The sequence below is a fragment of the Andrographis paniculata genome, unplaced genomic scaffold, assembly GCF_009805555.1.
Source record: "Andrographis paniculata isolate CXL003 unplaced genomic scaffold, ASM980555v1 Contig15END, whole genome shotgun sequence".
In the NCBI taxonomy this organism is placed as follows: Eukaryota; Viridiplantae; Streptophyta; class Magnoliopsida; order Lamiales; family Acanthaceae; genus Andrographis; species Andrographis paniculata.
Window position 1 is genome coordinate 2396071 of NW_026137435.1, and position 21873 is coordinate 2417943.

A 21873-nucleotide genomic window follows, 5' to 3' on the forward strand; every position below is an offset into this window, starting at 1 on the left:
AGTATATTCTATCCTTTAATATATATAATATTATTTTGTATTAAGTTTAATTATTTAGGTATTGGTTGCATTTTAAAGTTTAAATTTTATACAGTTAATCTAAATTTTTGGAATAACAACACAATTTTTAAAGTTTTTGTATTTGAATCATAAAAATTTATTTAATGAATTAAATCACTAATAACAACTGTACTAGTGTGTTTAAAGTAGATTAGTCTATATATATAAAATATATCATATATATATATAATATGTATTAAAAATAATATATATTATATGTACACACGTATGTATGTATGTATGTATACATATTATGTGTACGAGAATAAAAAAATATGATTTATTTTTGGGATATATGAATATCTAATTAGAATTTTATTGATGTGATGTTTGTTTATTAACCGTGTTATCATATATAAATGCATGTTCGAAAATTTCATATACTTCTTAGCTTGATAGTATTAGACCAGTCAACGACGGCGGATTCTGAAATTTTTTTGATTTGTATCACAATATATGAACTTTAAAATAAAAACAAATTAAAAATTTCAATTCATTAAAAACTAATAATATAATATTATTTATATATATTTATAATTTTAAATGTAAAATAATTATTTTAATTGAACTGAATTTTAATTATGTAAAATTTAATGACATTTTAAATTTTAAATAATCCATCTAAATTCTTTTAATAATAATGCAATTTTAAATTTAATAGAAATATTATAATTTTTTAATGATGATACAATTATTAAATATATATATATATATAAATAGTAAAATAAAATTATTGACGGGACATGCCTCATCTATTTTAAAGTGGATCTGCCCTTGCTAAGTCAAGGCGGCCCTCTACCATTGAATTATATCCGTCTCATAATTCAATAAAGCCAATATTGTCACACTCTATCACTGAATTATATCACTCACATGCCTTATATAACAAACCAATCCTTAAGTCAAAGTATTAAACGCCACTATTCTTGAATAAATTATTAGTTAGGTTGGATGTCTCTGGTTTGGTGACGTGGAAATGAATTTGTGACCATGAGATTATGGGTTTAAATTTTCGATGTTTTCAGGTCCATCTATCATACATGATCGGTTAGTGTGACTTGTCTTATCGGACATAGTTTTCAACAATTACGAATTTACCTGACACTCCCAAATTATTTCTTATGGAATAACTTAATTTTCTTCACAATATTGAGTGTGTATGTACATAAATTTATATATAAAGTCAAAATTAGATTCAACTTAGGTCATATCACATTATAAACTCTATTATTGATACAATAGCCAACAAATTACTTAATCTAGATTAATAGAATTCTTTTTAATGTGTGTTTGTTCGAATATTTGAATTTTGAAGGAGTTGAATTCCACACCGTATTGATCTTCAAAATTAGTTGTTACCATCCATAACTTTATGTTGTGTACCTTCCGATGTTCCACATAAGAAGTGTGATAAAAAAGTGGAGGCATTAGCTCTTGTAAACTAACCAATTGAGTCTTATTTTAAGATATGACAACAAATTTTTTTCCTTTAGTAACTAAAGAGTGAAATTGAGATTTGTTAAGTTATTGTAAGGAGGATTTTACAATTTTGTTCGTGCAAAAATTGTAATAAATATTTAGTGGATTATCCCGTTTTGGAATCGTGGATGTAGGTCTGTTGTGAAATCGAACCGCGTTAAATTTTTGTGTCTTGTTATTTTATTTTTCTTTTTTCTCTTGAGTGTGTTCCCAACACTTTAAAGGTCGTTGTCGTCACTTCGAGTCTCCCTCTAAACTACAACCGCCATTACTTCAACACCGTTACCACCACCGCCGCCGCCGCCACTTCCACCTACACCCCGCCAGCTTCATCTCTACTTCCACCTCTACTGCCGCCGACAACACCGCCTCCTTTTCTTCATTTTCCTCCACCTCCTCCATCACCACCACTGCGATCGCCGACGACGCCACCTCCTCTTCCACCTCCACCTCCATCCAACCTCTATCTACACCCAACACAATGACTAAGTACATCATCACCCACTCATCATCCTCTTCATCACAAGATCCACCGGCTGAAAATATTTCAGTATTGTACCGTGTTGAAATGAATTTTTAATATATTATTCGGATCTGATTTTTATTAGTAAGTTTTTTATTTTAAATAATTGTAATAATGTGATATAAATAAGAGTTGATATTGTATTTGAAATATAAAATTAAGTTTTAATGTAATATAAACAATAAATAATAAGCATTTGATTTGATATTTTAGGAAAGAAATTTTTTATAAACAATAGAAATATAGTAAAATCTTCTATAGAAATACACCCTTATGAGTAAATGTTTCTATAAATTTGTTTATTATGATTGCACAATATATTGAATAAATATCTAGGAATTATTGATCATATATACAAGTTTTTATTAAGGTATTGAACATGGAAAATTAATTCTGGGTTAAAAGTCTTGATGGAGAGTGCTCAAATGTGGGTTACACTACAAGAAATTATCAATTTTGTAACAAGGTTTTTTCGTTCCTAAATTCACTTTTTCCGTTACTAATGATATTAGAGACGGAATTAGAGATGAAATTATATTAGCTACGTGAACTTTAGGAACGGAATTCCGTTACAAATATACTACTTTTTTTGTAGTGGTTCCCAGATTACTAAAGCAAACTCCCAAAATATATGCTAAAGGTCATTAGAAAAGTCAATTCATAATGCACAAAAACGTAGGAGTGATTGGTATCTAATAGAAGAATTTTGGAGAATTTTTAAAATATTTTTTTAAAATACAAAAAATGATATATGTATACAATAAAAATAGTGTTGTGCGTGTTTGTATAGTAACTCTAAAACTTTTCGATCAAATTTTGGCGCCGTTGCTAGGGATTGTTTTTTCGCTCGTGAAGCCATTTTTTCGCTTTTTAAAGCTAGTTTTGAACTCCCGAACCAGTTTTCAAGCATTATTTCACCTGTATAATAAACATTTTATGAATATTTATTCAAATAAATAATAAATAAAATTAATTTAGCCAAAATTAAATACTTAAATAGCACATAAATAATGCTTAAAAATATAATTCAAGAAACACATCAATTAATTTAAATTATACACCAAAATAATTATAAATTACACCTAAAAACTAATAAATTAATATTATACACACAAGATAAAATAAATACAATTATTAGAGTAAATTAACATAAATAATACTGTGGACCAAAAAAATGTGTTATTTTTAATAAACACAAAATTTGTACAAATTATATTTGATTTGAATTTAATGTGGGTCATATTTTCTAAATGGGTCATTTGATTCTCCTTCCGGGTCGATTTGTTTTCCAACTTGGTTTTCTATGGCTTCTTTGATCCGAAGAGATTTGGTCTTGGGTTTGATTTTGTCAAACTTTGGAGAGCTTTAATCTCCGTGCAGGCGATTTGATTGTCGGCTTTGGATTTGATGTCCTCTTTGGACAATCCGAGGCTTTGATATTTGATTTGGCTTTGCTGCCTTTTGGAGAGCTTTGGTCTCCGTGTAGGTTATTTGATCATCGGCTTTGAATTTAGTGTCTTCTTTGGACGATCCGAGACTTTGATCTTTGATTTGGCTTTGCCACCTTTTCGAGAGCTTTGGTTCCATGTGGACGATTTGATCATCGACTTTGGATTTAATATCTTCTTTGGACGATCCGCGGCTTTGATCTTTGGTTTAACTTTGACGCCGTTCGGAGGGCTTTGGTCTTCGTGTGGGTGGTTTGATCATTGACTTTGGATTTGATGTATTCTTTGGACAATCCGCAGCTTTGATCTTTGAGGAGGTGGATTTGGTGCTCCATAACGCTTTTGGTGGTGTGTCCCTTTGACTTTTGGATCGAAGAGGGCCGAGTTATTGCTTTGGTGAAGAACGCGATGAACACCTCGAAACTTTTGGATGAACTTTGGATGCTCTTCCTTGGCTTTGATGGACTCTTCAATGGCTTTTGGAGCTTTGATCCTGGAAAATATGGATTTAGTGCTCCATAACGCTTTTGACAGCATGTCCCTTTGACTTTTGGATCGAAGAGGACCTAGTTGATGCTTTGTTGAAGAACGCAATGAACATCTTGAAGCTTTGAGAGGAACTTTGGAAACCTTCCCTTGGCTTTAACGAATTCCTCAACGGCTTTGAGAGCTTTGATCTTTCCTCCGGCTTGGGCATACGACGAAGAACGTTAATTCCATCGATTCAGCAACCAATATTGGATCATTTGTCCAAATCAGTGACTTTCGATGAAGAACACTTCGAAGGACACGAAGAATATGAAGAACAATACAGAGAGAGTTTAGAAACTTACCCATTTGCTTGAATCCTCGATGCAACTTCGGTGTCTCAAATGAACTGTCTATGGCTCCTATTTATAGGGGATGGGTGGCTTCGGTTTCCTTTTTTAATGGTGCCACGTGGCGCATTTTGATTGGCCAATAGGAAGATTTTATAATCTTTCATTTTCCATCATATGCTCTTTTCCATTCTTGACGGATTTGATTGTGCACCTTCATTTCTCGCCAAGATCTTTATATCATTGTCTTTTTTCGGAAGATATTAATTTATATACTTCCTTTATTGACAAGATTAATTTATTTTGAAGCCAAATTTATTATGGCTCTATTTATGCATGTAATATTTGTATGATATCTTACATTTTAAGCAGATTTTTGTATTAATGATTGATATTTATTGTACAAAAATTAACATATAAATACCATATATTTATTTTATTGAAATTTTATTTTCTTCCAAAATACATGATATTTAATTGATTTTACACATATATTGTTAATATCTATAAATACCAAAATTTGACATAAATAATTAAATAAATATAAATTATAAAATATGATAAAATCAAGAATTATCAAATCGTATCGTATCGTGTATATATATAAATATTTGAAGACAAGTGACGTATAATTTTCTTTACTTTTTTTTTAAAAATAATTGGTATGGCTTCCATCACTTTATTGTTATTATTTTATTATTGTATTTGATTGTTTGGTTTTGTTGTATGGTTTTTGGTTTGTGTGGTTTTGATTTTCTATTTTTGATTTAAATTACATTTTAATATAATACTTTCTAAAAAAAAAAAAACATTGCATGTTTATTAGAATCTGTGTGGGGATAAAAATTGTTTATTCTACTTTTTGGAGCTAAAACCAAATATATATATTTTTTGTTGTTGTATGTATATGTGGGTTTTTTTATTTTGAATTTAAATTTTGAATAATAAAATTTTGAATTAAAATAGTTATTTAATATTATATAAATATATATTAATGTAATATTTGAACATAAAATTAAATTACAATATAATATAATAAATAAAAAATAAGTGTGATTTTATAATTTTTAGAGAAAAAAATTTAGAATAGTTAAATCCAACCTAAAATTCCACAAACAATTATTTGATGTAATATAAGTAAATATTTATGCAATATTTTAAATAAAATTGAATAATATATATCAATAAAAAATAAATATATAACAATTTTTTTGAGAAAAAAAAAAACATAGTTTTTGTAAATACTGCAAGTGTGTTTGATTTCAACACAATAATATGTTCCCTTATATTTTGAAGAATCTAATAGTTTACTTGTACAAAAAATAATTTTCTTAAAATTAAAATATTTTTATTGGTTTATATAAAAGTAGGACATAGAAATTATTATTTATATTTTTCTTTTTTATTAACACAATAAGAATTTATTTATTTATTTTTTTATATAAGTTTACATATTTTTATATTTTTATTTACTTGTATTGTTATTTTTTGATATATTATTTTTTATTAAATTTTATATATTTTTCTCTATTAATTATTTTATATAATAATGTTATTAATATATTTAAAGTATATATAATTCATATATATCAATTATTTTTAAATTTATTATTTCTAATGATTGCATTAAATAAATTTATATTTATGTTTAATTAATTTATTATTTTTATATATAATAATTTATTAACTTTATTTTAAATACTTAATAGTTCATTGGTCCAATGAGCACATATTCGTCACAAGTAAAACACTATCAATGAAGATATAAATGATAGCAGTGGCATGATGCCAAATACATAAAAAAAAAAAAAAAAAAAAAAAAAAAAAAAAAAATTATATCAACAAATATAACATATAAGGCGTTATGGATATATATGTGAAAGAATTTGGCTTTAATAATATATTTAAATATGAAATTAAAATTATCTATTTTAATCATAATAATTTGAGTCCTATAAATTTTTTAAATAAAACAAATAATATAAATTCATGATATATTCTTCCTCCACCAGGGATGTTTTCATGGACTTGGTATTTTTTCATTCCCAATTTTTTATAAACCAAATCATAAACCATGTGTTTATATAGTGTGTTTTTATTTTGGATTTATTCAATTACAAAGTGATCATTTAACTATTGACCCCAGCTTTTGCTATGAATATCCTTACTTTATTATGTATTACTACCTCCGTCAACTTTTAAGGGTAACATTTACATTTTGTATCATTGTACTTAACACTAAGAAAATATTTATATTTGTATAATTTTTTGTACAAATGTCATTACATTAATATTATAAGACACTTGGAGCTTTCCTTTTCTGATCAACCAAGTATGAGTCTGGTAACCACCATGTTTATTGATGAAAATTATTTCCTATAGAGCAGGAGCATCGTGAGGGTTCTATGTAGTAAAGGAAAGAAGGTTTCATAATTAGAAAACCTTCCAAACTTGTAAATCCTACTGCTATTGTCATATGGAGAATAACATATAGTATGATTCTCCAATGGCTCTTGAATTCAATTTCTTCTAATCTAACTTATGCTTTTGGTTATGTTAATACTAGTCTTGAATTGTGGAATTTACTTGAGGAAATGTATGACCAATGTAATGGTCCCTTCATCTATCAATTGAAGAAGGAGATCACCAATTTCACTTAAGGAAGAACAAGTGTAGCAACCCATTTCACCAAAATAAAGAAGTTGAAGGATGAGTTTCACTGCTTGGCTCCAATTCGAGAAAGCAAACAAGAGATAGAGGAATTTATAAGTTGACAAACTGTCATGGATTTCCTAATGGGACTAGATGGCTCATATGATGCCACTAGAAGTCAGATACTAATGGTAGATTCTCTTTTATCACTAAATAAAATTTATGTCGTGTTATCCACTATTGAGAAACAACAAGAAATACATGGTTTATCTCTAGATTGTTCACCCATTGTGTCGTTAAGTTCACATAAGGCAAACACTAAAATATTTTATTAGAAAATGAACAACAAGAAAGAATTGTATTATTGAAAAAAACAAAGTAGGACATAGAACGGAAACTTACTTCAAATTACATGGGACACCTGATTGGTCTAAGGCCATGTAAGATAAAAAGGAAATAAAGAAGGCAAAATTAGTGTGACTAGTCTGAATTCAGAGACAGTACTACAAACTACAGATATTAAGATTACATGAATTCATGGGTATGTTAGGTCTTTTGATAACATTGTTGAACTCATTCAAAAAAAGGTTCAGAAGGTTCTTGAAAATGTCAAGACCCCATCGATCATCTCAATATGATTGAACATGCAGGTAAAGAATGTCATAATATACATATATATATTGATTTTTTTGGTAATAAAGTATCATAGTTTTTGGATTCAAGAGCTACCTGACATATACGTAACAATGTTGAGTATTTTGAACACTTAGAACCATTAAAGAAACCTACAAAAAATACACATGCATAATGGAGCTGTTGAAATAGCAACTCACATAGGAGATGTGCTAAATCACTATGTTTCCTTGCATGATGCTTACTTCTTTCCCAACTTAATACTTACCTTTATATCTATGCATAAGTTTTTTATAGACTCTAATGTTGTGTGAATTTTTTGGATAACCCATACATTGTTTAGGATTTGAGAAGTACGAAAATTATATATGAAGGAAGAGGAATCTCTACCATTTGCTGTTAAAACCAAACTTGAAAGTTATGGATGCAGAGAAAGAGTTACCTTGACATATAAAGCTTGGTCACTCTTCTAATAAAGTGTTGAGGAATATTTCTTGCATGTAAAACATTAATTCTAATTCTTTACCTCTAGATAAGCCATGTGATGCTTGTCATTTGGTAAGTAAATGAGACTTCATTTCTATATAAACATTTTATATACCTCTTGTTATCTTGACTTGTTGCTCTTAGATGTATGGAGTCCATATAGCCTTCAATCTTTTAATGAAAATAGATATTTTTTTTACAATAGTATATGATCATAACAGGGCTACTTAGATCTATTTGTTAAAATAAAAATATTAGTTGTATTCATATTTTCCATTTTCATAAAGCTAGTGCACACAATTTAATCTCAAGGTGAAAATAGTGAGAAATTATCATGGGAGAGAGTTTGTCAGTCATAACTTTCAAAAAATACTACATACATATGAAATGCTCATTAAAGGTCTTGTCCTCACACACCTTAACAAAATGGAAAAGTGGAAAGAAGACCTCAACATCTTCTTACATTCACCAAATCTCTTATGTTCCATTCTGGTCTACCAACATCCTTTATTGGGAGAAGTCTTGTTGACTGCCAAATACTTAATCAACTTGTTACTTACCTATATGTTGAAGTGGAAGTCACCATATGAGGTATTATATGGTGAGAAACCTGCATTAAAGCACCTTAAAGTGTTTAGATGTTTGTGGTTATGTTTACAATACTAATACATTGAAGACAACTTAGGAAAAAAAAAACTATAAGATACATATCATAGGGTATGCACAAAGATCAAAAGGATATTAAATTCTTGATATTGAAAACAGTAAGGTATTGGTCACAAAGAATGTCATCTTCTATAAAGGTGTATTTCCAGGAACAACAACTATCTTTAATTCTCCATCTCAACAGAGTATTGTTCTTCCTGCTTCAGATGATGCTTCTCTTTATTCTCAGTCTTTTGCAAACTAGTTAAGAGATACTTATATACTAAGAATGGAATACAGGATCATGAAGCTATAAGTGATCCTCACTTTTCAGAGTCATTTGTCTTACCTATGCACCAAAATTCAGTATCTGATCACTTGGATAGTGAACTATCACATACTGCTCCAATATTTGTTGTCTCAAGTAAACATAGAAAGAATATTAGGAAACCAGCTTGGATGAAGAATTATATATGCACTTTCAATGGTGAACTCTCACATTTTTACTGTGGTTATTAATAAAGGCTGGAGTATCCAAAAAGTGATGTCAATAATATCTTTTTGGCATGGAACTCTTGAGGTGGAAGTGTCTTTAAAGCCACCCGATAGATAGCCAAGTTAGTAAACTCAAAAAGTATTTTTATGGGCTTTAGCAAGCTCCACGGGTGTGGTACAAGACTTTGACTGAAAAAATGATATTTATTTTGTTTCACACAATCACATCATGATCACTGCTTGTTCATTAAGCATTTTCAATCAGATATTTTGATTCTAACAATATATGTGTATGATATCTTATAATTGTGTTTCTGTACAAAACACATCCAAACATTTAAAGACTACTTGCATGAGACATTCACCTTCAAAGATTTGGGAGATGCCAAATTCTTTCTTGGGATTGAGATAAATTAAGCGGCTAATGGTATTGCTTTGTCTAAGGGCGGTACATTAGTAACATTCTAGAATATGTGATAATGGATGATGCTGCCTTAGTCTTTACTTTTTTACCACTTGGTTTGAAACTTTCTGCTAGTGATGAGAACCCCTATGAGATGCTACTGTCAATAAAAGACTGGTGGAGAGACTTCTTTATCTCAATTTCTCCGGACTAGATGGCCTTTGCCACACAATAGCTTGGCAAGTTTATGAGCAAGCCATCAACCGCTCATTGGAAGCTTCCATTCAATTAATTAGGTACCTAAAAGGAACATAAAACTATTGTTTAATATATAACTCTTATTATTCTCTTCAACTCAAGGCTTATTGTAATGCCAATTGGGGTGTGTTTAGGTCCGAGGAAGTCCATAATTGGGTATTGCATATTTTTTTGAAAAAACCTCATTTCTGGGAAGGCCAAGAAACAAAATACAGTAAGTATTTCTTCAACAAAAGCAGAATATAGAAGTATAAGTACAACTACTTGTGAACTATTATGGATCTCTTATATCATGGAAGCTTTACAGCTTCATGTTTATTTAACTATCTCACTTCAGTGTGACAATCAATCAGCTATACACATAGCAGAAAACTCGATATATCATAAGAGGACTAAGTATTTTGAGATAGCATACCACCTTGTTAGACATAATTACTTACAAGGATTCATTGCTAAAGCTTATATCCACAAGAAATCCAAATTAGCTCACATCTTTACCAAATCTTTAGCCGAGCCAACATTAAAAAATCTATGCACCAAACTATGTCTGAACACGCTAGGTGGAGGGGCGGGTGTGAAGAAAGTTGTCATTCTTAACATTGGCATTTGTATATTCGCTCCGGTTATAGTGTTGATCGGATTAGCACGGTGCTGATTTAATCTAATCAACAATATTTCTGAATAAATTAGTAAATATAAATAAAATATATGTTATATATTTTAATAGCATATTATATAAGTACATGTAGGAAAATATATTCTGATTTTAATAAAATATATTTTGATTTCAGCACAATAGTAATTTGACTCAATCAACAAATATCTATAAAGAAAATAGCAAATATAAATATAATATATAACAACATAACACATGCTATTTGTTTTGTGATGAAATGTTAATTGTTTCAAATTTAATGTGCTATACTATTTGCTTTGTGACAAATTGTTAATTGTATATTGATTTTCTAACTTGGTCAAACTCGTCAGCACCCTAACCGCTACCCTGCACATTGTAGAAAGAGTTTGTATCTCTCACGGCTTAGAGACTGTTAAATGGTTTGTTGGAAATGTTGGAAAATTATTATATTGCGATAATATCAAATAATTATCGTAACATAAAATTCGATATCGAAATACATTCGATAATAAATAATTTATCGAAATAAATTCAATAATAAATAATAATTTATCGAAATTAATTCGATAATCACGTTGAGTCGAGGTAGAATCTCTCTTCGTAAAAAAAATGCCCCGATAGTGCCTCCGATTCGTGGCATAACGTTCCTAAAGATAAAACGACGTTTGTCTTTGAATTAGGTGACACTCAAATATTTCGGAGCTCCGACGGTCTAAATGAGGGGACTAATGCTATGTTGGGAAGTTTAATGGGAGTTTCCGGATTTTTGCCAATGAACTTGTTGGAAACTTCGCCGGAAAAGCACTTGATAACTCTTGATTTTGCCATATTTTATAGCTTATATTTATTTAATTAATTATTTATTTATGTCGAATTTTGGTATTATTTATGTTAATTTACTCTAATAATTGTATTTATTTCATCTTGTTTGTATAATATTAAATTATTAGTTTTTAAGTGTAATTTATAATTATTTTGGTGTATAAATTAAATTAATTGAGGTGTTTCTTAAATTATATTTTTGGGTATTATTTATGTGCTATTTAAGTATTTAGTTTTGGCTAAATTAATCGTATTTAATAAGTTTTATTTATTTAAATAAATATTTGTAAGGTGTTTATTATTTATATAGGTAAAATAATACTTGAAAACTGATATGTGAGTCCAAAATTGGTCTTAAAAGCGAAAAAACGGCTTCAAAAGCGAAAAAACAGTCACCGGCGCAAAAATTAACAAAAGTCAACGATCAACGTTGGAAAGTCAACGCACGAAAGTCAAAGTCAACCGCTGCGCGGAATTTAAGCGGCGGCCACGCGGAAGGCAAGCGACGGCTGCACGAAAGTGCGCAAGCGCGGAAGGCAAGCGGCGGCTGACACGGAAGGCAAGCGACGGCCGCGCGGAAGGCAAGCCGGAAGGCGAGCGACAGTTGTATTTATGAGCACAGAAACTTTGACGTTGAAGTGACCGAAGCGATGACGGCTGCACGGAAACAAGCGACGGCTGCACAGAAACTTTGGCGTTGAAGTGAGCGAAGCGATGGCGGCTGGCACGGAAGGCAAGCAACGGCTGACACGGAAATGTGAGCGGAGCGGAAAGCCATGCGCGGAAGTGAGCGAAGCGGCGGATGCATTAATTCTCGCTGCATTTATTGTCGCTGGTCAGCCGAGCATTTACTGTGCCGCCAAAATAATTCCTGCACAGAATTCCGCTGCATTTATGTCTCCTGCACCCTCAGCTCCTGCATTTACTACACTCTCCCAGCTCCTTTAATTAAATTTCTGCACTACTTTTTAGCCCATTTTTGACTATTTTTGTGTAATTTTTTATTCTAGAACATTCTAAAAAATAGGTAGTTATTAGTAGTTATATTAGTAGCTATTTTTAGAGTTAGTTATTTATAGTTATTTTTAGAGGTAGGTAGTAGTTATTTTTAGAAATAATTATTTATTGGCGGTTGTAACCGCCAAGCTTCTAGAAGCTTTTCCCCCTATAAATATCATCTCTAATTGTACCATACACATATATATGACACACCATATATACACAATAATATACATTCCATACACTCCATTTTTCTCCATTTTTTTCTCCCATATTTTTATCTAGTTTAATAATACGAGATTTTCGGTTTTGTGTCGCGAGCAAACTGATTTTCTCCCTTTTTTTTCTTTTGAATTCCTGCGTATTATTTTAGCTAGTAAAATTCCTATCATATTTCTTCACCTCACCTTCACCAAAAAATTCCATGTTTGATTAGACTTGTTCAAGTTGGATTTCGACAAGGTTGCGGAAGGGCGATAGAAGAATCGACTATTTCAGCCCTGTTTCGTGCCAAAAGCAGATTCCGGGTAGTTCAATGTAGCTAAGTACGCGGGAGCCTTGTCAACCTGCTTAGTTGCTGTTCTGAATTCGATTCTGATTAAAGAGAGATATCAGAGGGGTAGAGCCACTAGCGGAACGGTTGGAAGAATAATTAATGGGGCATAGGCGGTGGTCTATTGGGTCACAGAAATTTCTAGTGACAGTAGAGTTTCTTGCTTATAATGTTCTTCGCCGGGTGTCGCTGAAGCCTCATTGTAAATCCCCTAAGGTCAAGTACCAACCGAGTCGAGAATCGGCTTAAGCGAGCAAATGCGATCACGCTCATTTCACTGTGCCGCCCCGCGATTATACATATATTTTTCGCTATCACGCCATCGTCATCCCGCTCATTTCATCCATGGAAATCTAGCCATTAAGGAACGCAAAAGTCAAACACAAACGCTTCGCTTCATCATTTTCGAGATACGTATATTTTATCGCTTTTTAGTTAGATTTAATTTCTACAATTTATCTTTTCAGCTTCTTCGATTGCATTAACTCATTGCACTTTTTCTAATTAAATATAGGATATTTGCATATTCCCTGAGTTCGACCCGGACACTCACCGGTTAAAGAGATTTTTTATTTTTGACGAAGTTTTTGGAGTTACTACACGAACACGCACGACACTATTTTCATTTTATACATATATCATTTTTTTGTATCTTAAAAGATATTTTTATAAAAACTCTCCGAAAATATTTGATCAAATTTTGCCGACGAACTTGTTGGAAACTTCGCCAGAAAAGCACTCGAGGGAGACAAGGAAAAGAGGAGCTCTCATTGGTTTTTTATGTCAAAAGGAATGGTGGGAGAAGGCACCTCCACCGTTGAGGCTTAAATATCAAGCCGAAACCGTCGGCTCTTAATGGCCTGTAACCAACGACAATTAAATTTCGGTAACATCAGGCCATAAACACCAAATTTAATTATGGTAATAAATATATGATTTGAATTTTGAATTTCAAATAATCATTTATTATATATGCATATAATTATAATTTTTTGCTATATTTTTGTTACACAAATATATTTTTTTGGACTTCAACAAAATGTTTTGTTGTTCCTATTTGACTTGGGAACATAATAGACTTCGTCAAGTATAGCATTCACCAAATTCAAGCCCAACCCACAACCACAACCAAGACCTTTGAGCCAGAGACAAAACTCATGCTCGTGTACTTGTGTCATTATCTGGTCCGGGCAAATGTCACATGCGCCTTTGGCTTACTGGTATTTTATGCTTAACCACACTATCAATAACCGTTATACAACCTTTATGCATTTCAACTCAATGAATAATCGATTTCGAAAATTATAAATTTAATTTAAAATTAAATTCTATCGATTAAATAATTAACCGATTGTTCTAAAAAAATTGTTAGATAGTTAGAAATATGTTCTGAACTTATTATATATATATATATATATATGGGAAGGGTTACGGTGTTGAATTTGGAAAATCAGCACCATGTTAATTTTCTGAATCAGCACACGTAAAATACAGAAATAACATATGCATTTGTTACATATAGCACATGTTTGTAATAAAAACATGTGTTGTTTGTTTATAATTATAACATGTGTTGTATGAGAGTATGTTATGTGCTAAAATCAATTGTTGTATGGTGTGTTAGAATATATCATGTTTTATTAGTTTATTTGTTGTATTTGTATTATATTAACGCATGTTGTGTACTGGCTGTGGTTATACCGTGTGTTATCCATTAGTACATAGTGTGTTGTTCAGCACAATACTGAATCTTAAGCCGCCGCCATATATATATATGTGTGTGTGCGCAAGAAGATTGCGATAATCCCGTGGGCCACTTGTAGAGATCCCGACAGGTCCGAACCGCAGTGATATATGGACAGGAAGGATGGACAGCAATTAGATGTAGCTGGACTAAGTGATGGATATATTTTTGGACATGGAGGGAAATTTCGAGAATGCATGCTGTCAATTGTCGTATAAAATTCATGTTGAACGAATCAATTTATCGAATGCTTAATTAATTAATTAATATAATGAAATCTTCTTCTGCTGCCCACCATTCAACACCTGTTCTTGAACATCAGACGTGATCTTCATCCACCAACTATTAGGTTCCCCAATTTTGGTGGACGCCCACTCCACCAACAAAACGATGAATCTCCAAAAGGATTCTGAAGAAGAAGAAGAAAGAAATAAGGGCTGGTAATGGCGGACAAATGTTTGATCAAATCGAAATGTAGAAGAAGAAGGAGAGTCAACGTCACAGATCTTTCTGGATGAGAAAGAAAGAAAGATAGAAAATATATATATTGATAACACCCAAATTTCAACGACCCAATTCGTTACGTTTCTAACAAACCCGTTTTCAGTTTTGAAAAAAAAAAAAAATCCCCAATTGATATGTACATCCGTCCTTTCTCTCCACCACAAATTCTCTGCAAAACCCTTTCGATTGATCGAGCGAAGCGATTTGGCGACTTGGAGCTGAAGTAATCCGCCATTAATTGCTGTCATTAGCTGATTGCGAATCTGTTAGTTTCGATTTTGGTTGAAGAATTTGTTTAGAAGGAAATTAAATTAGGGATTTGAGAATCAGGTGGATTGGAGGTAGTATGGGGTGGGTGTCGGGAATGGTGATGGGGATGGTGTCGGGGATCGCGTTGATGGCGGGTTGGAATTACATGATGCGCCATCGGAGCAGCAAGCGTATTGCTAAGGTTAGTTTTGCTTTCTTCTTGGGATTTCCGCCATGGAAGCTCAGTCAGCTATTTAGGTCTGTTTGATTGATGAGGTGCAATGAGCTGAATGATTGGATGGAATTGGTGAAATTGTTGCAGGCAGTTGAGATTAAGCAGCTGAGCTCAATGAGCAGAGACGACGTCAGGAAAATATGCGGGGAGAGCATTCCTCAGTGGATTTCATTCCCTGTTTTTGAGCAGGTTTCATCATTTTCCTCTTTATTTCTACTTTTTTATTTTTTTATTTTTTTTTTAAGGAATTGATTGTTTCGGGAGTGGGGTTGGGGTTCGAAAATTTGAACTCAAACAGTTTAGAATTACAGTGCGTTTATTTGTATGGGTAGACACGGTTCGGATATTTGCAAATATACAGGTATTTGATATCCGAATCGAATCGAACAAATACCCGAAACTGTGAACCGTATTCGAATCGAAAATTTCGGTTAATCGAATTTTCGGTTAACCAAAAATCTTTGCAATATTTGCAAATAATTCGAACCAAATCGAAATTAAAAAATAATATATTAAAAAAATAATTAAAATTCTAATTAAATCAAAATATTTGCAAATATTTCAAATATCCGAACCGAAACCGAACCGTAATCGAACCGAAACCGAATAAAATATAATTATTAATATAAATTTTAAAATATAATAACATAAATATATTAACCGAACCCAAAAAAATATCAAAAACCGAACAGAACCGAGCAAATATCAAATATACAGCATTTGTATTCGAACCGAATTTGCTCGGTTAACCGAAAATTCAGTTCGATTCAGTTCGATTCAACGGTTCGGCTCGATTTTTTTCCCCACCCCTATTTATTTGTGAGGTTTTGGTTTTAGTTTTAATTTTGAATGGAAATAGTTGGTTGATGTGATATAAATATGTATTAATGTTTGTTTTAATATAATATTAAATTTTAATGTAATAAAATAAATAAATATTTGATATTTTTAAAGAAAAAAAATAGTAATAATAAAATCTGGGTAAAATTAAACAAAGCCATTGTATAAATTACTGATTAATGCAGTGGTTTAAATTTAAATTTTAAAGTACTTTTTATACTTTCTCCATCCCACATAATTTATCCATATTTTCTATTTTCATCCGTCCCATATAACTTGTCCTTACTATTTTGGAAATATAATTATGCACTTTAATCGTATTTTAAATTTTAAATTTTATAATTTTCTTAATTTTAATTAAACTATTTACTTATCTTAGTCTTAATATATAATTATTTTTACTAAATAATAATTATTTTTACTAATACACTTCTTAATTACCTACTAATTATACTTTACTTAAATTCTCGTGTCTACAGTAATACATCCATATTACATAGGACGGAGGGAGTATAATATTTCATCCATCTAGAAAAATCATATTCCCTTAATCTCGAATAAATTGTCCACTATAGATAAGGAGATTTATATAAAAGTATAATTAGTAAGTAATAGAAAAAGATTATATTAGTAAAAATAATTATAAATTAAAATAATTAAATAATTTAATTAAAAATTTTTTAAAAAATTAAATTATAAATTTTAAAATGCAATTAAAATCTATAATTATATTAAAAAATAAATACAAAATATACGAGATAGACCGAAATAAAAAAAAAATGGATAATTTATATGAGATGAATGGAGTATAACTTTAATTGGGACGGACACTAATAAATAATGAAATTATAATATTAGAGTGATGTCGGTAAAAATGTAAAATATAACATTATATGAAATTTATCAATAAGTTATAAAAAATAATGAATAAGAAAATAATGATAAATTATTATTATTTGTTACAATAACAATAATAAAGTTACCAGCGAATAAAATATTTTACTATAAAATAAAATATGTATAAATTTATCAGACAATAAATTCAAAGAGTAACATAATTTTTTAGGATGCAAAATATAAATTTATTGAGTCAAAATCTATTCTTAACATAAAGTGACAAATGTATTTATTTCAATTAAATAAAGAAGGATGGTTTAACCTTCAACTTCTTAGCCTACACATATTCGATATATTTATATTATATTAACATTAGGTCAGTCTGGGCTCGGGCGAAAAGGACGATCGTCCAGGACCTACGGTAACTAGGGGATCATTATATATTTATATTATATATATAGTTTATATATAAAAAAAATTTATTTGATATATATGATAGAAAATGTTGTAGTTTAGTGGTATAAAATTAAATTTTTAATATTGAGGTCTTAAGCTCAAATCCTATATATCTAAAACATTTTTTTTTTTTTTTTTTTGCTCCGGACCCTTTGAAAGTTATGACCGGTCTTGATTAACATATATGTTATGCTATTTATTTATATTTTATTAATTTACTTTTCATGTGTTAACATCGTTATGCTGAATAATGAGAGTCAATTATAATAACCACATTCAATATTTAGATATATATATATATATAATTTTGATTTTAAATCAAAACTATCACTATTCATATCGTACAATAACTACATCCAATAGTTTCTTATATGAACTAAAATGAAACTGCGAGCTGATATTTAGAAATCAACATAGTTCATCGAGATAATCGACTTCATTTACTACAATTTTCAGGTGAAATGGTTGAATAAACAGCTTGGAAAATTATGGCCGTACATTGCAGATGTAAGCTTCTACTCTTTCCCGGCGAGGTTATTACATCTCAGATTAAACAACTACATTTGTCTCCTACAATTTTTCGGACAATATATATATGGTTTGTTTTTCTCAGGCAGCAGAAGCCGTCATCAAGGAATCCGTCGAGCCATTATTGGAAGCATATCGAACTTCCGGCATTACTTCCTTAAAATTCAGCAAGTTGTCCCTCGGCACGGTAGCCCCAAAGATCGAAGGTCGCAACAAACGACAAATCACTTAGAAAAAAAATTTCGCCTCATCAAGTTCGCGCTTTTTACTTACACGAATCATGCAGGAGTTCGAGTCCAATGCCTTAAAGAAGGCCAAATTACGATGGACATTGACCTCCGGTGGGGAGGCAATCCGAGTATTGTTCTAGCCGTTGAAGCTGCACATTTTGCTTGTATACCCGTTCAGGTTGGTTATGAAATAATCGCGAGCTCGTGCTACAATGTCTTTATATATATATATATATATATATAAGAAGATAGCAAAACATTTCCTGTGGTTTGCAAAAATTGTTAAAAAGACCTTCTAGTCTTAAAATTTCGATTTACCTCCTTGTGGTTTAAAAAATATTGTCAGCAATACCCTCTCCGTTAGTAATTAAGAAAGATGATTAGGGGCACGCGTAAACTGCAATTGATATTATAAAATCATATATATAACAAGGTATGAAGTCAGAAAAAATACCTTCTTAGATATTTTTATAAATTGTAGTTTAAACGCATAATATATCATTTTGTTATACCAATTGCAGTTTAAACGCATGCCTTATAATCACCGTTAATTACTAGGAAGGTATTGTTTGCAATATTGTCCAAACCATGAGTACGTAAAACAGAGTTTGAGGACCAGAGGGTCTTTTCAGCAATTTTTGCAAACAACAGGAGGATTTTTTTGCTATTTTTCGTAAAAGGAATGAAATGGCGTAATATGGGGATGTGTGTTTTTCAGTTGAAGGATCTTCAAGTTTTTACTGTGGTTCGTGCAATTTTCCAACTGACCGATGAAATTCCTTGCATCTCTGCAGTAGTTGTTGCTCTTCTTGCCGAGGTAGCTAGAAAGTACAATTATTTTTGCTTTACAGTAGCCTTGATTGATTTCAGTCGATTATGAAAACCTCGAAAATTAAATGAGATTTCACGTTTTTAGCCGAAGCCCAGGATTGAGTATACTCTTAAGGCTGTTGGCGGGAGTTTAACTGCGATTCCGGGGATCTCAGACATGATTGATGTAAGAACTAGGCAATTCGATTAATCCTTCTTGGTCTAATGATTCGGACTAATTATGTTTTGTCGTATGTTTTTGTAAGGACACCGTGAATTCAATAGTTACCGATATGCTACAATGGCCTCATCGGATTGTTGTTCCTGTCAGCGGCATTCCCGGGGACTTAAGGTGAAGTATGCGCATAATTCATGTTGTTTTGTTCCTTTCGGACAATAACTTGATGGATCGTGTCTGAAATCTACAGCGAACTTGAACTTAAGCCGGAGGGAATGCTTAGGGTGACGGTTGTAAGAGCAAACAACCTTAAAAACATGGAGCTTATTGGGAAATCTGATCCCTATGTCGTCGTGCACATACGTCCTCTCTTTAAGGTTAAGACTAAAGTGATCGACAACAACTTGAATCCGGTTTGGAATGAAACATTCGAGTTGATCGCGGAGGACAAGGAGACACAGTCGTTGATTCTTGAGGTTTCTTCTTTGCCCGATTCTTTTGAAACATCTTTCTCAGTTGAGACTGTTCGTGTTTATGTTCATATTCGTTGTCTGAATTTGGATATGGAAAAATAGGTGTTTGATGAAGACATTGGGCATGACAAATGTTTGGGTGTTGCAAAGTTGCCTCTCATCGAGCTCGATTCCGAAGTAACTAAAGAAATCCAGTTGACATTGTTCCCATCGATCGATATGTCAAAGATTAAAGACAAGAAAGACAGGGGGACTATAACAATTCAGGTTCGTACGTTCAGTATTAGCTATTTATGTAACCTATTAAATTCGGCTGAGAATTTATTCAGAACACATTCGAAAATGGAGAATAAATTTCATAAAAACAACGAAAATACAATTACAAATAAACAAAATTAATGTGAAGAACGAGAATTGATTATTTTATTTAGTAAAATTAAAATTCAAATGAAAGAAATATAACAGAAATCAATTAAAAATACATAAACTAATAATTTAAAATGTATCTAATCAATAACAATAATAGTTTGTCTTAAAACTCTACTAACTATACTTAAAACCCTCAAATTAAGATAGATAGTATAATGACTGGTGACCGAGACCGGGGGAAAACTGAAAAAAAAAAAAAAAAAAAAAAAAGTTTTATGCACAGTGAAACAAATTATATATATATATATATTTTTCTCCCACAAATTCGATTTTGTTTATTTCTATATATATATATATATATATATATGAGAAAATTGGAAGTATATAATAAAAAATAATTTACTTTTCAACTTTCAATTTTAAAAAACAAACAAATAACAAAAATAAATTTAATTCCATTTCTTGACACCATTAAATTAAACCGATCATAGTTTGAAACTATTTTTATATAATTTTATACTTTTTTAAATAAAATTTTTGTCACAATACAATTCGAGCTCAACTAGACTGAATTTTCATTTCAGGTTCTGTATCATGAATTCAACAAGGAAGAACAATTAGCAGCCCTCGAAGAAGAGACGAAAATTTTAGAGGACCGGAAGAAGCTAAAAGAGGCGGGAGTGATCGGGAGCACCATGGACGCCTTAGACGGTGCGGCCTCGCTAGTCGGCTCCGGAGTCGGGACGGGTCTAGGGGCTGTTGGTAGCGGCCTTAGCAGAGCCGGGAAGTTCGTGGGCCGGACCATCACTGGGAGGTCGTCCGGCTCGTCGGCTAACTCCCGAGAAAATGGAGGTGCCAAGCCACCTAATTCTTGAATCTTAAGCTCTTGTAAATATTTGAGATTTGTTGATTATTGTTTGAAATTGTTTTTAAATAAGCGATGATTTAAATTTTTGTTAAAATAATATTTTGATGTGATATACATAAAATTAAATAGTATATTTTTATTTAAAATAGTGTCTGGCCGAATAAAATAGATTTGTGTTTGAAATGATAAATAAACCATCTTTGTTATAATTTAGGCCTTTTTTTTCTTGTTTTTTATTTTTTATTTTTTATTTTTTCCTTTCAGATCTTTTTATTTTGTTACTTTTGTGCTTTTATTTATTTTATTTTTACTTTTTGTATTATTGTGAAGATATATTGATGATTGTAATAAATTTGTGGCCCTTTCATTTCATCCACACATATCTTAAGTTTATTGTTACACGTATTTCTGTCTTTAATGTATTTGTTTGAAACGTGGATCATACATCTTCCAAAAAAACAAAATATATTTTGCTAATCTTTAGTAAAAAAAATAAAAAATAAAAAATAAAATCTATATGTCTTCATATGAATTGTTAAATTCCGATCTGTTCTAAATTTTGTATTAATCACTTTTTTGGGTATAAAATTAATTATTTCAATACTATAATATGACTAATAATAATGATAATATTTATGAAT

General features: G+C 30.9%; 1 protein-coding gene across 2 annotated transcripts; it reads left to right on the forward strand.

The window, feature by feature from the left end:
- Positions 1-14906: 14906 nt before the first annotated feature.
- Positions 14907-21396, forward strand: LOC127260254 (calcium-dependent lipid-binding protein-like). 2 transcript variants are annotated; one of them, XM_051287965.1, is made up of 11 exons: positions 14907-15610; positions 15731-15832; positions 18233-18283; positions 18390-18510; positions 18591-18712; positions 19253-19351; positions 19451-19531; positions 19611-19696; positions 19773-19998; positions 20098-20262; positions 20949-21394. In XM_051287965.1, the coding sequence occupies exons 1-11, from the start codon at positions 15506-15508 to the stop codon at positions 21237-21239; spliced, it is 1449 nt and encodes a 482-aa protein (XP_051143922.1). In that variant the 5' UTR covers positions 14907-15505; the 3' UTR covers positions 21240-21394. The 2 variants fall into 2 exon arrangements, with proteins under 2 accessions (XP_051143922.1, XP_051143925.1); XM_051287968.1 differs by lacking the exon at positions 14907-15610 and having other exon boundaries at positions 15729-15832; positions 18233-18309; positions 20949-21396.
- The last annotated feature ends 477 nt before the right edge of the window (positions 21397-21873 follow it).

Excerpts from the sequence above, each read along its gene's own strand:
- LOC127260254 (XM_051287965.1), top strand. The coding sequence starts at position 15,506 with ATGGGGTGGGTGTCGGGAATGGTGATGGGGATGGTGTCGGGGATCGCG. Across the intron at positions 18,284-18,389 it reads TATGGCCGTACATTGCAGAT|GCAGCAGAAGCCGTCATCAA; the intron begins GTAAGCTTCTAC and ends TGTTTTTCTCAG. Across the intron at positions 19,352-19,450 it reads TTGTTGCTCTTCTTGCCGAG|CCGAAGCCCAGGATTGAGTA; the intron begins GTAGCTAGAAAG and ends TCACGTTTTTAG.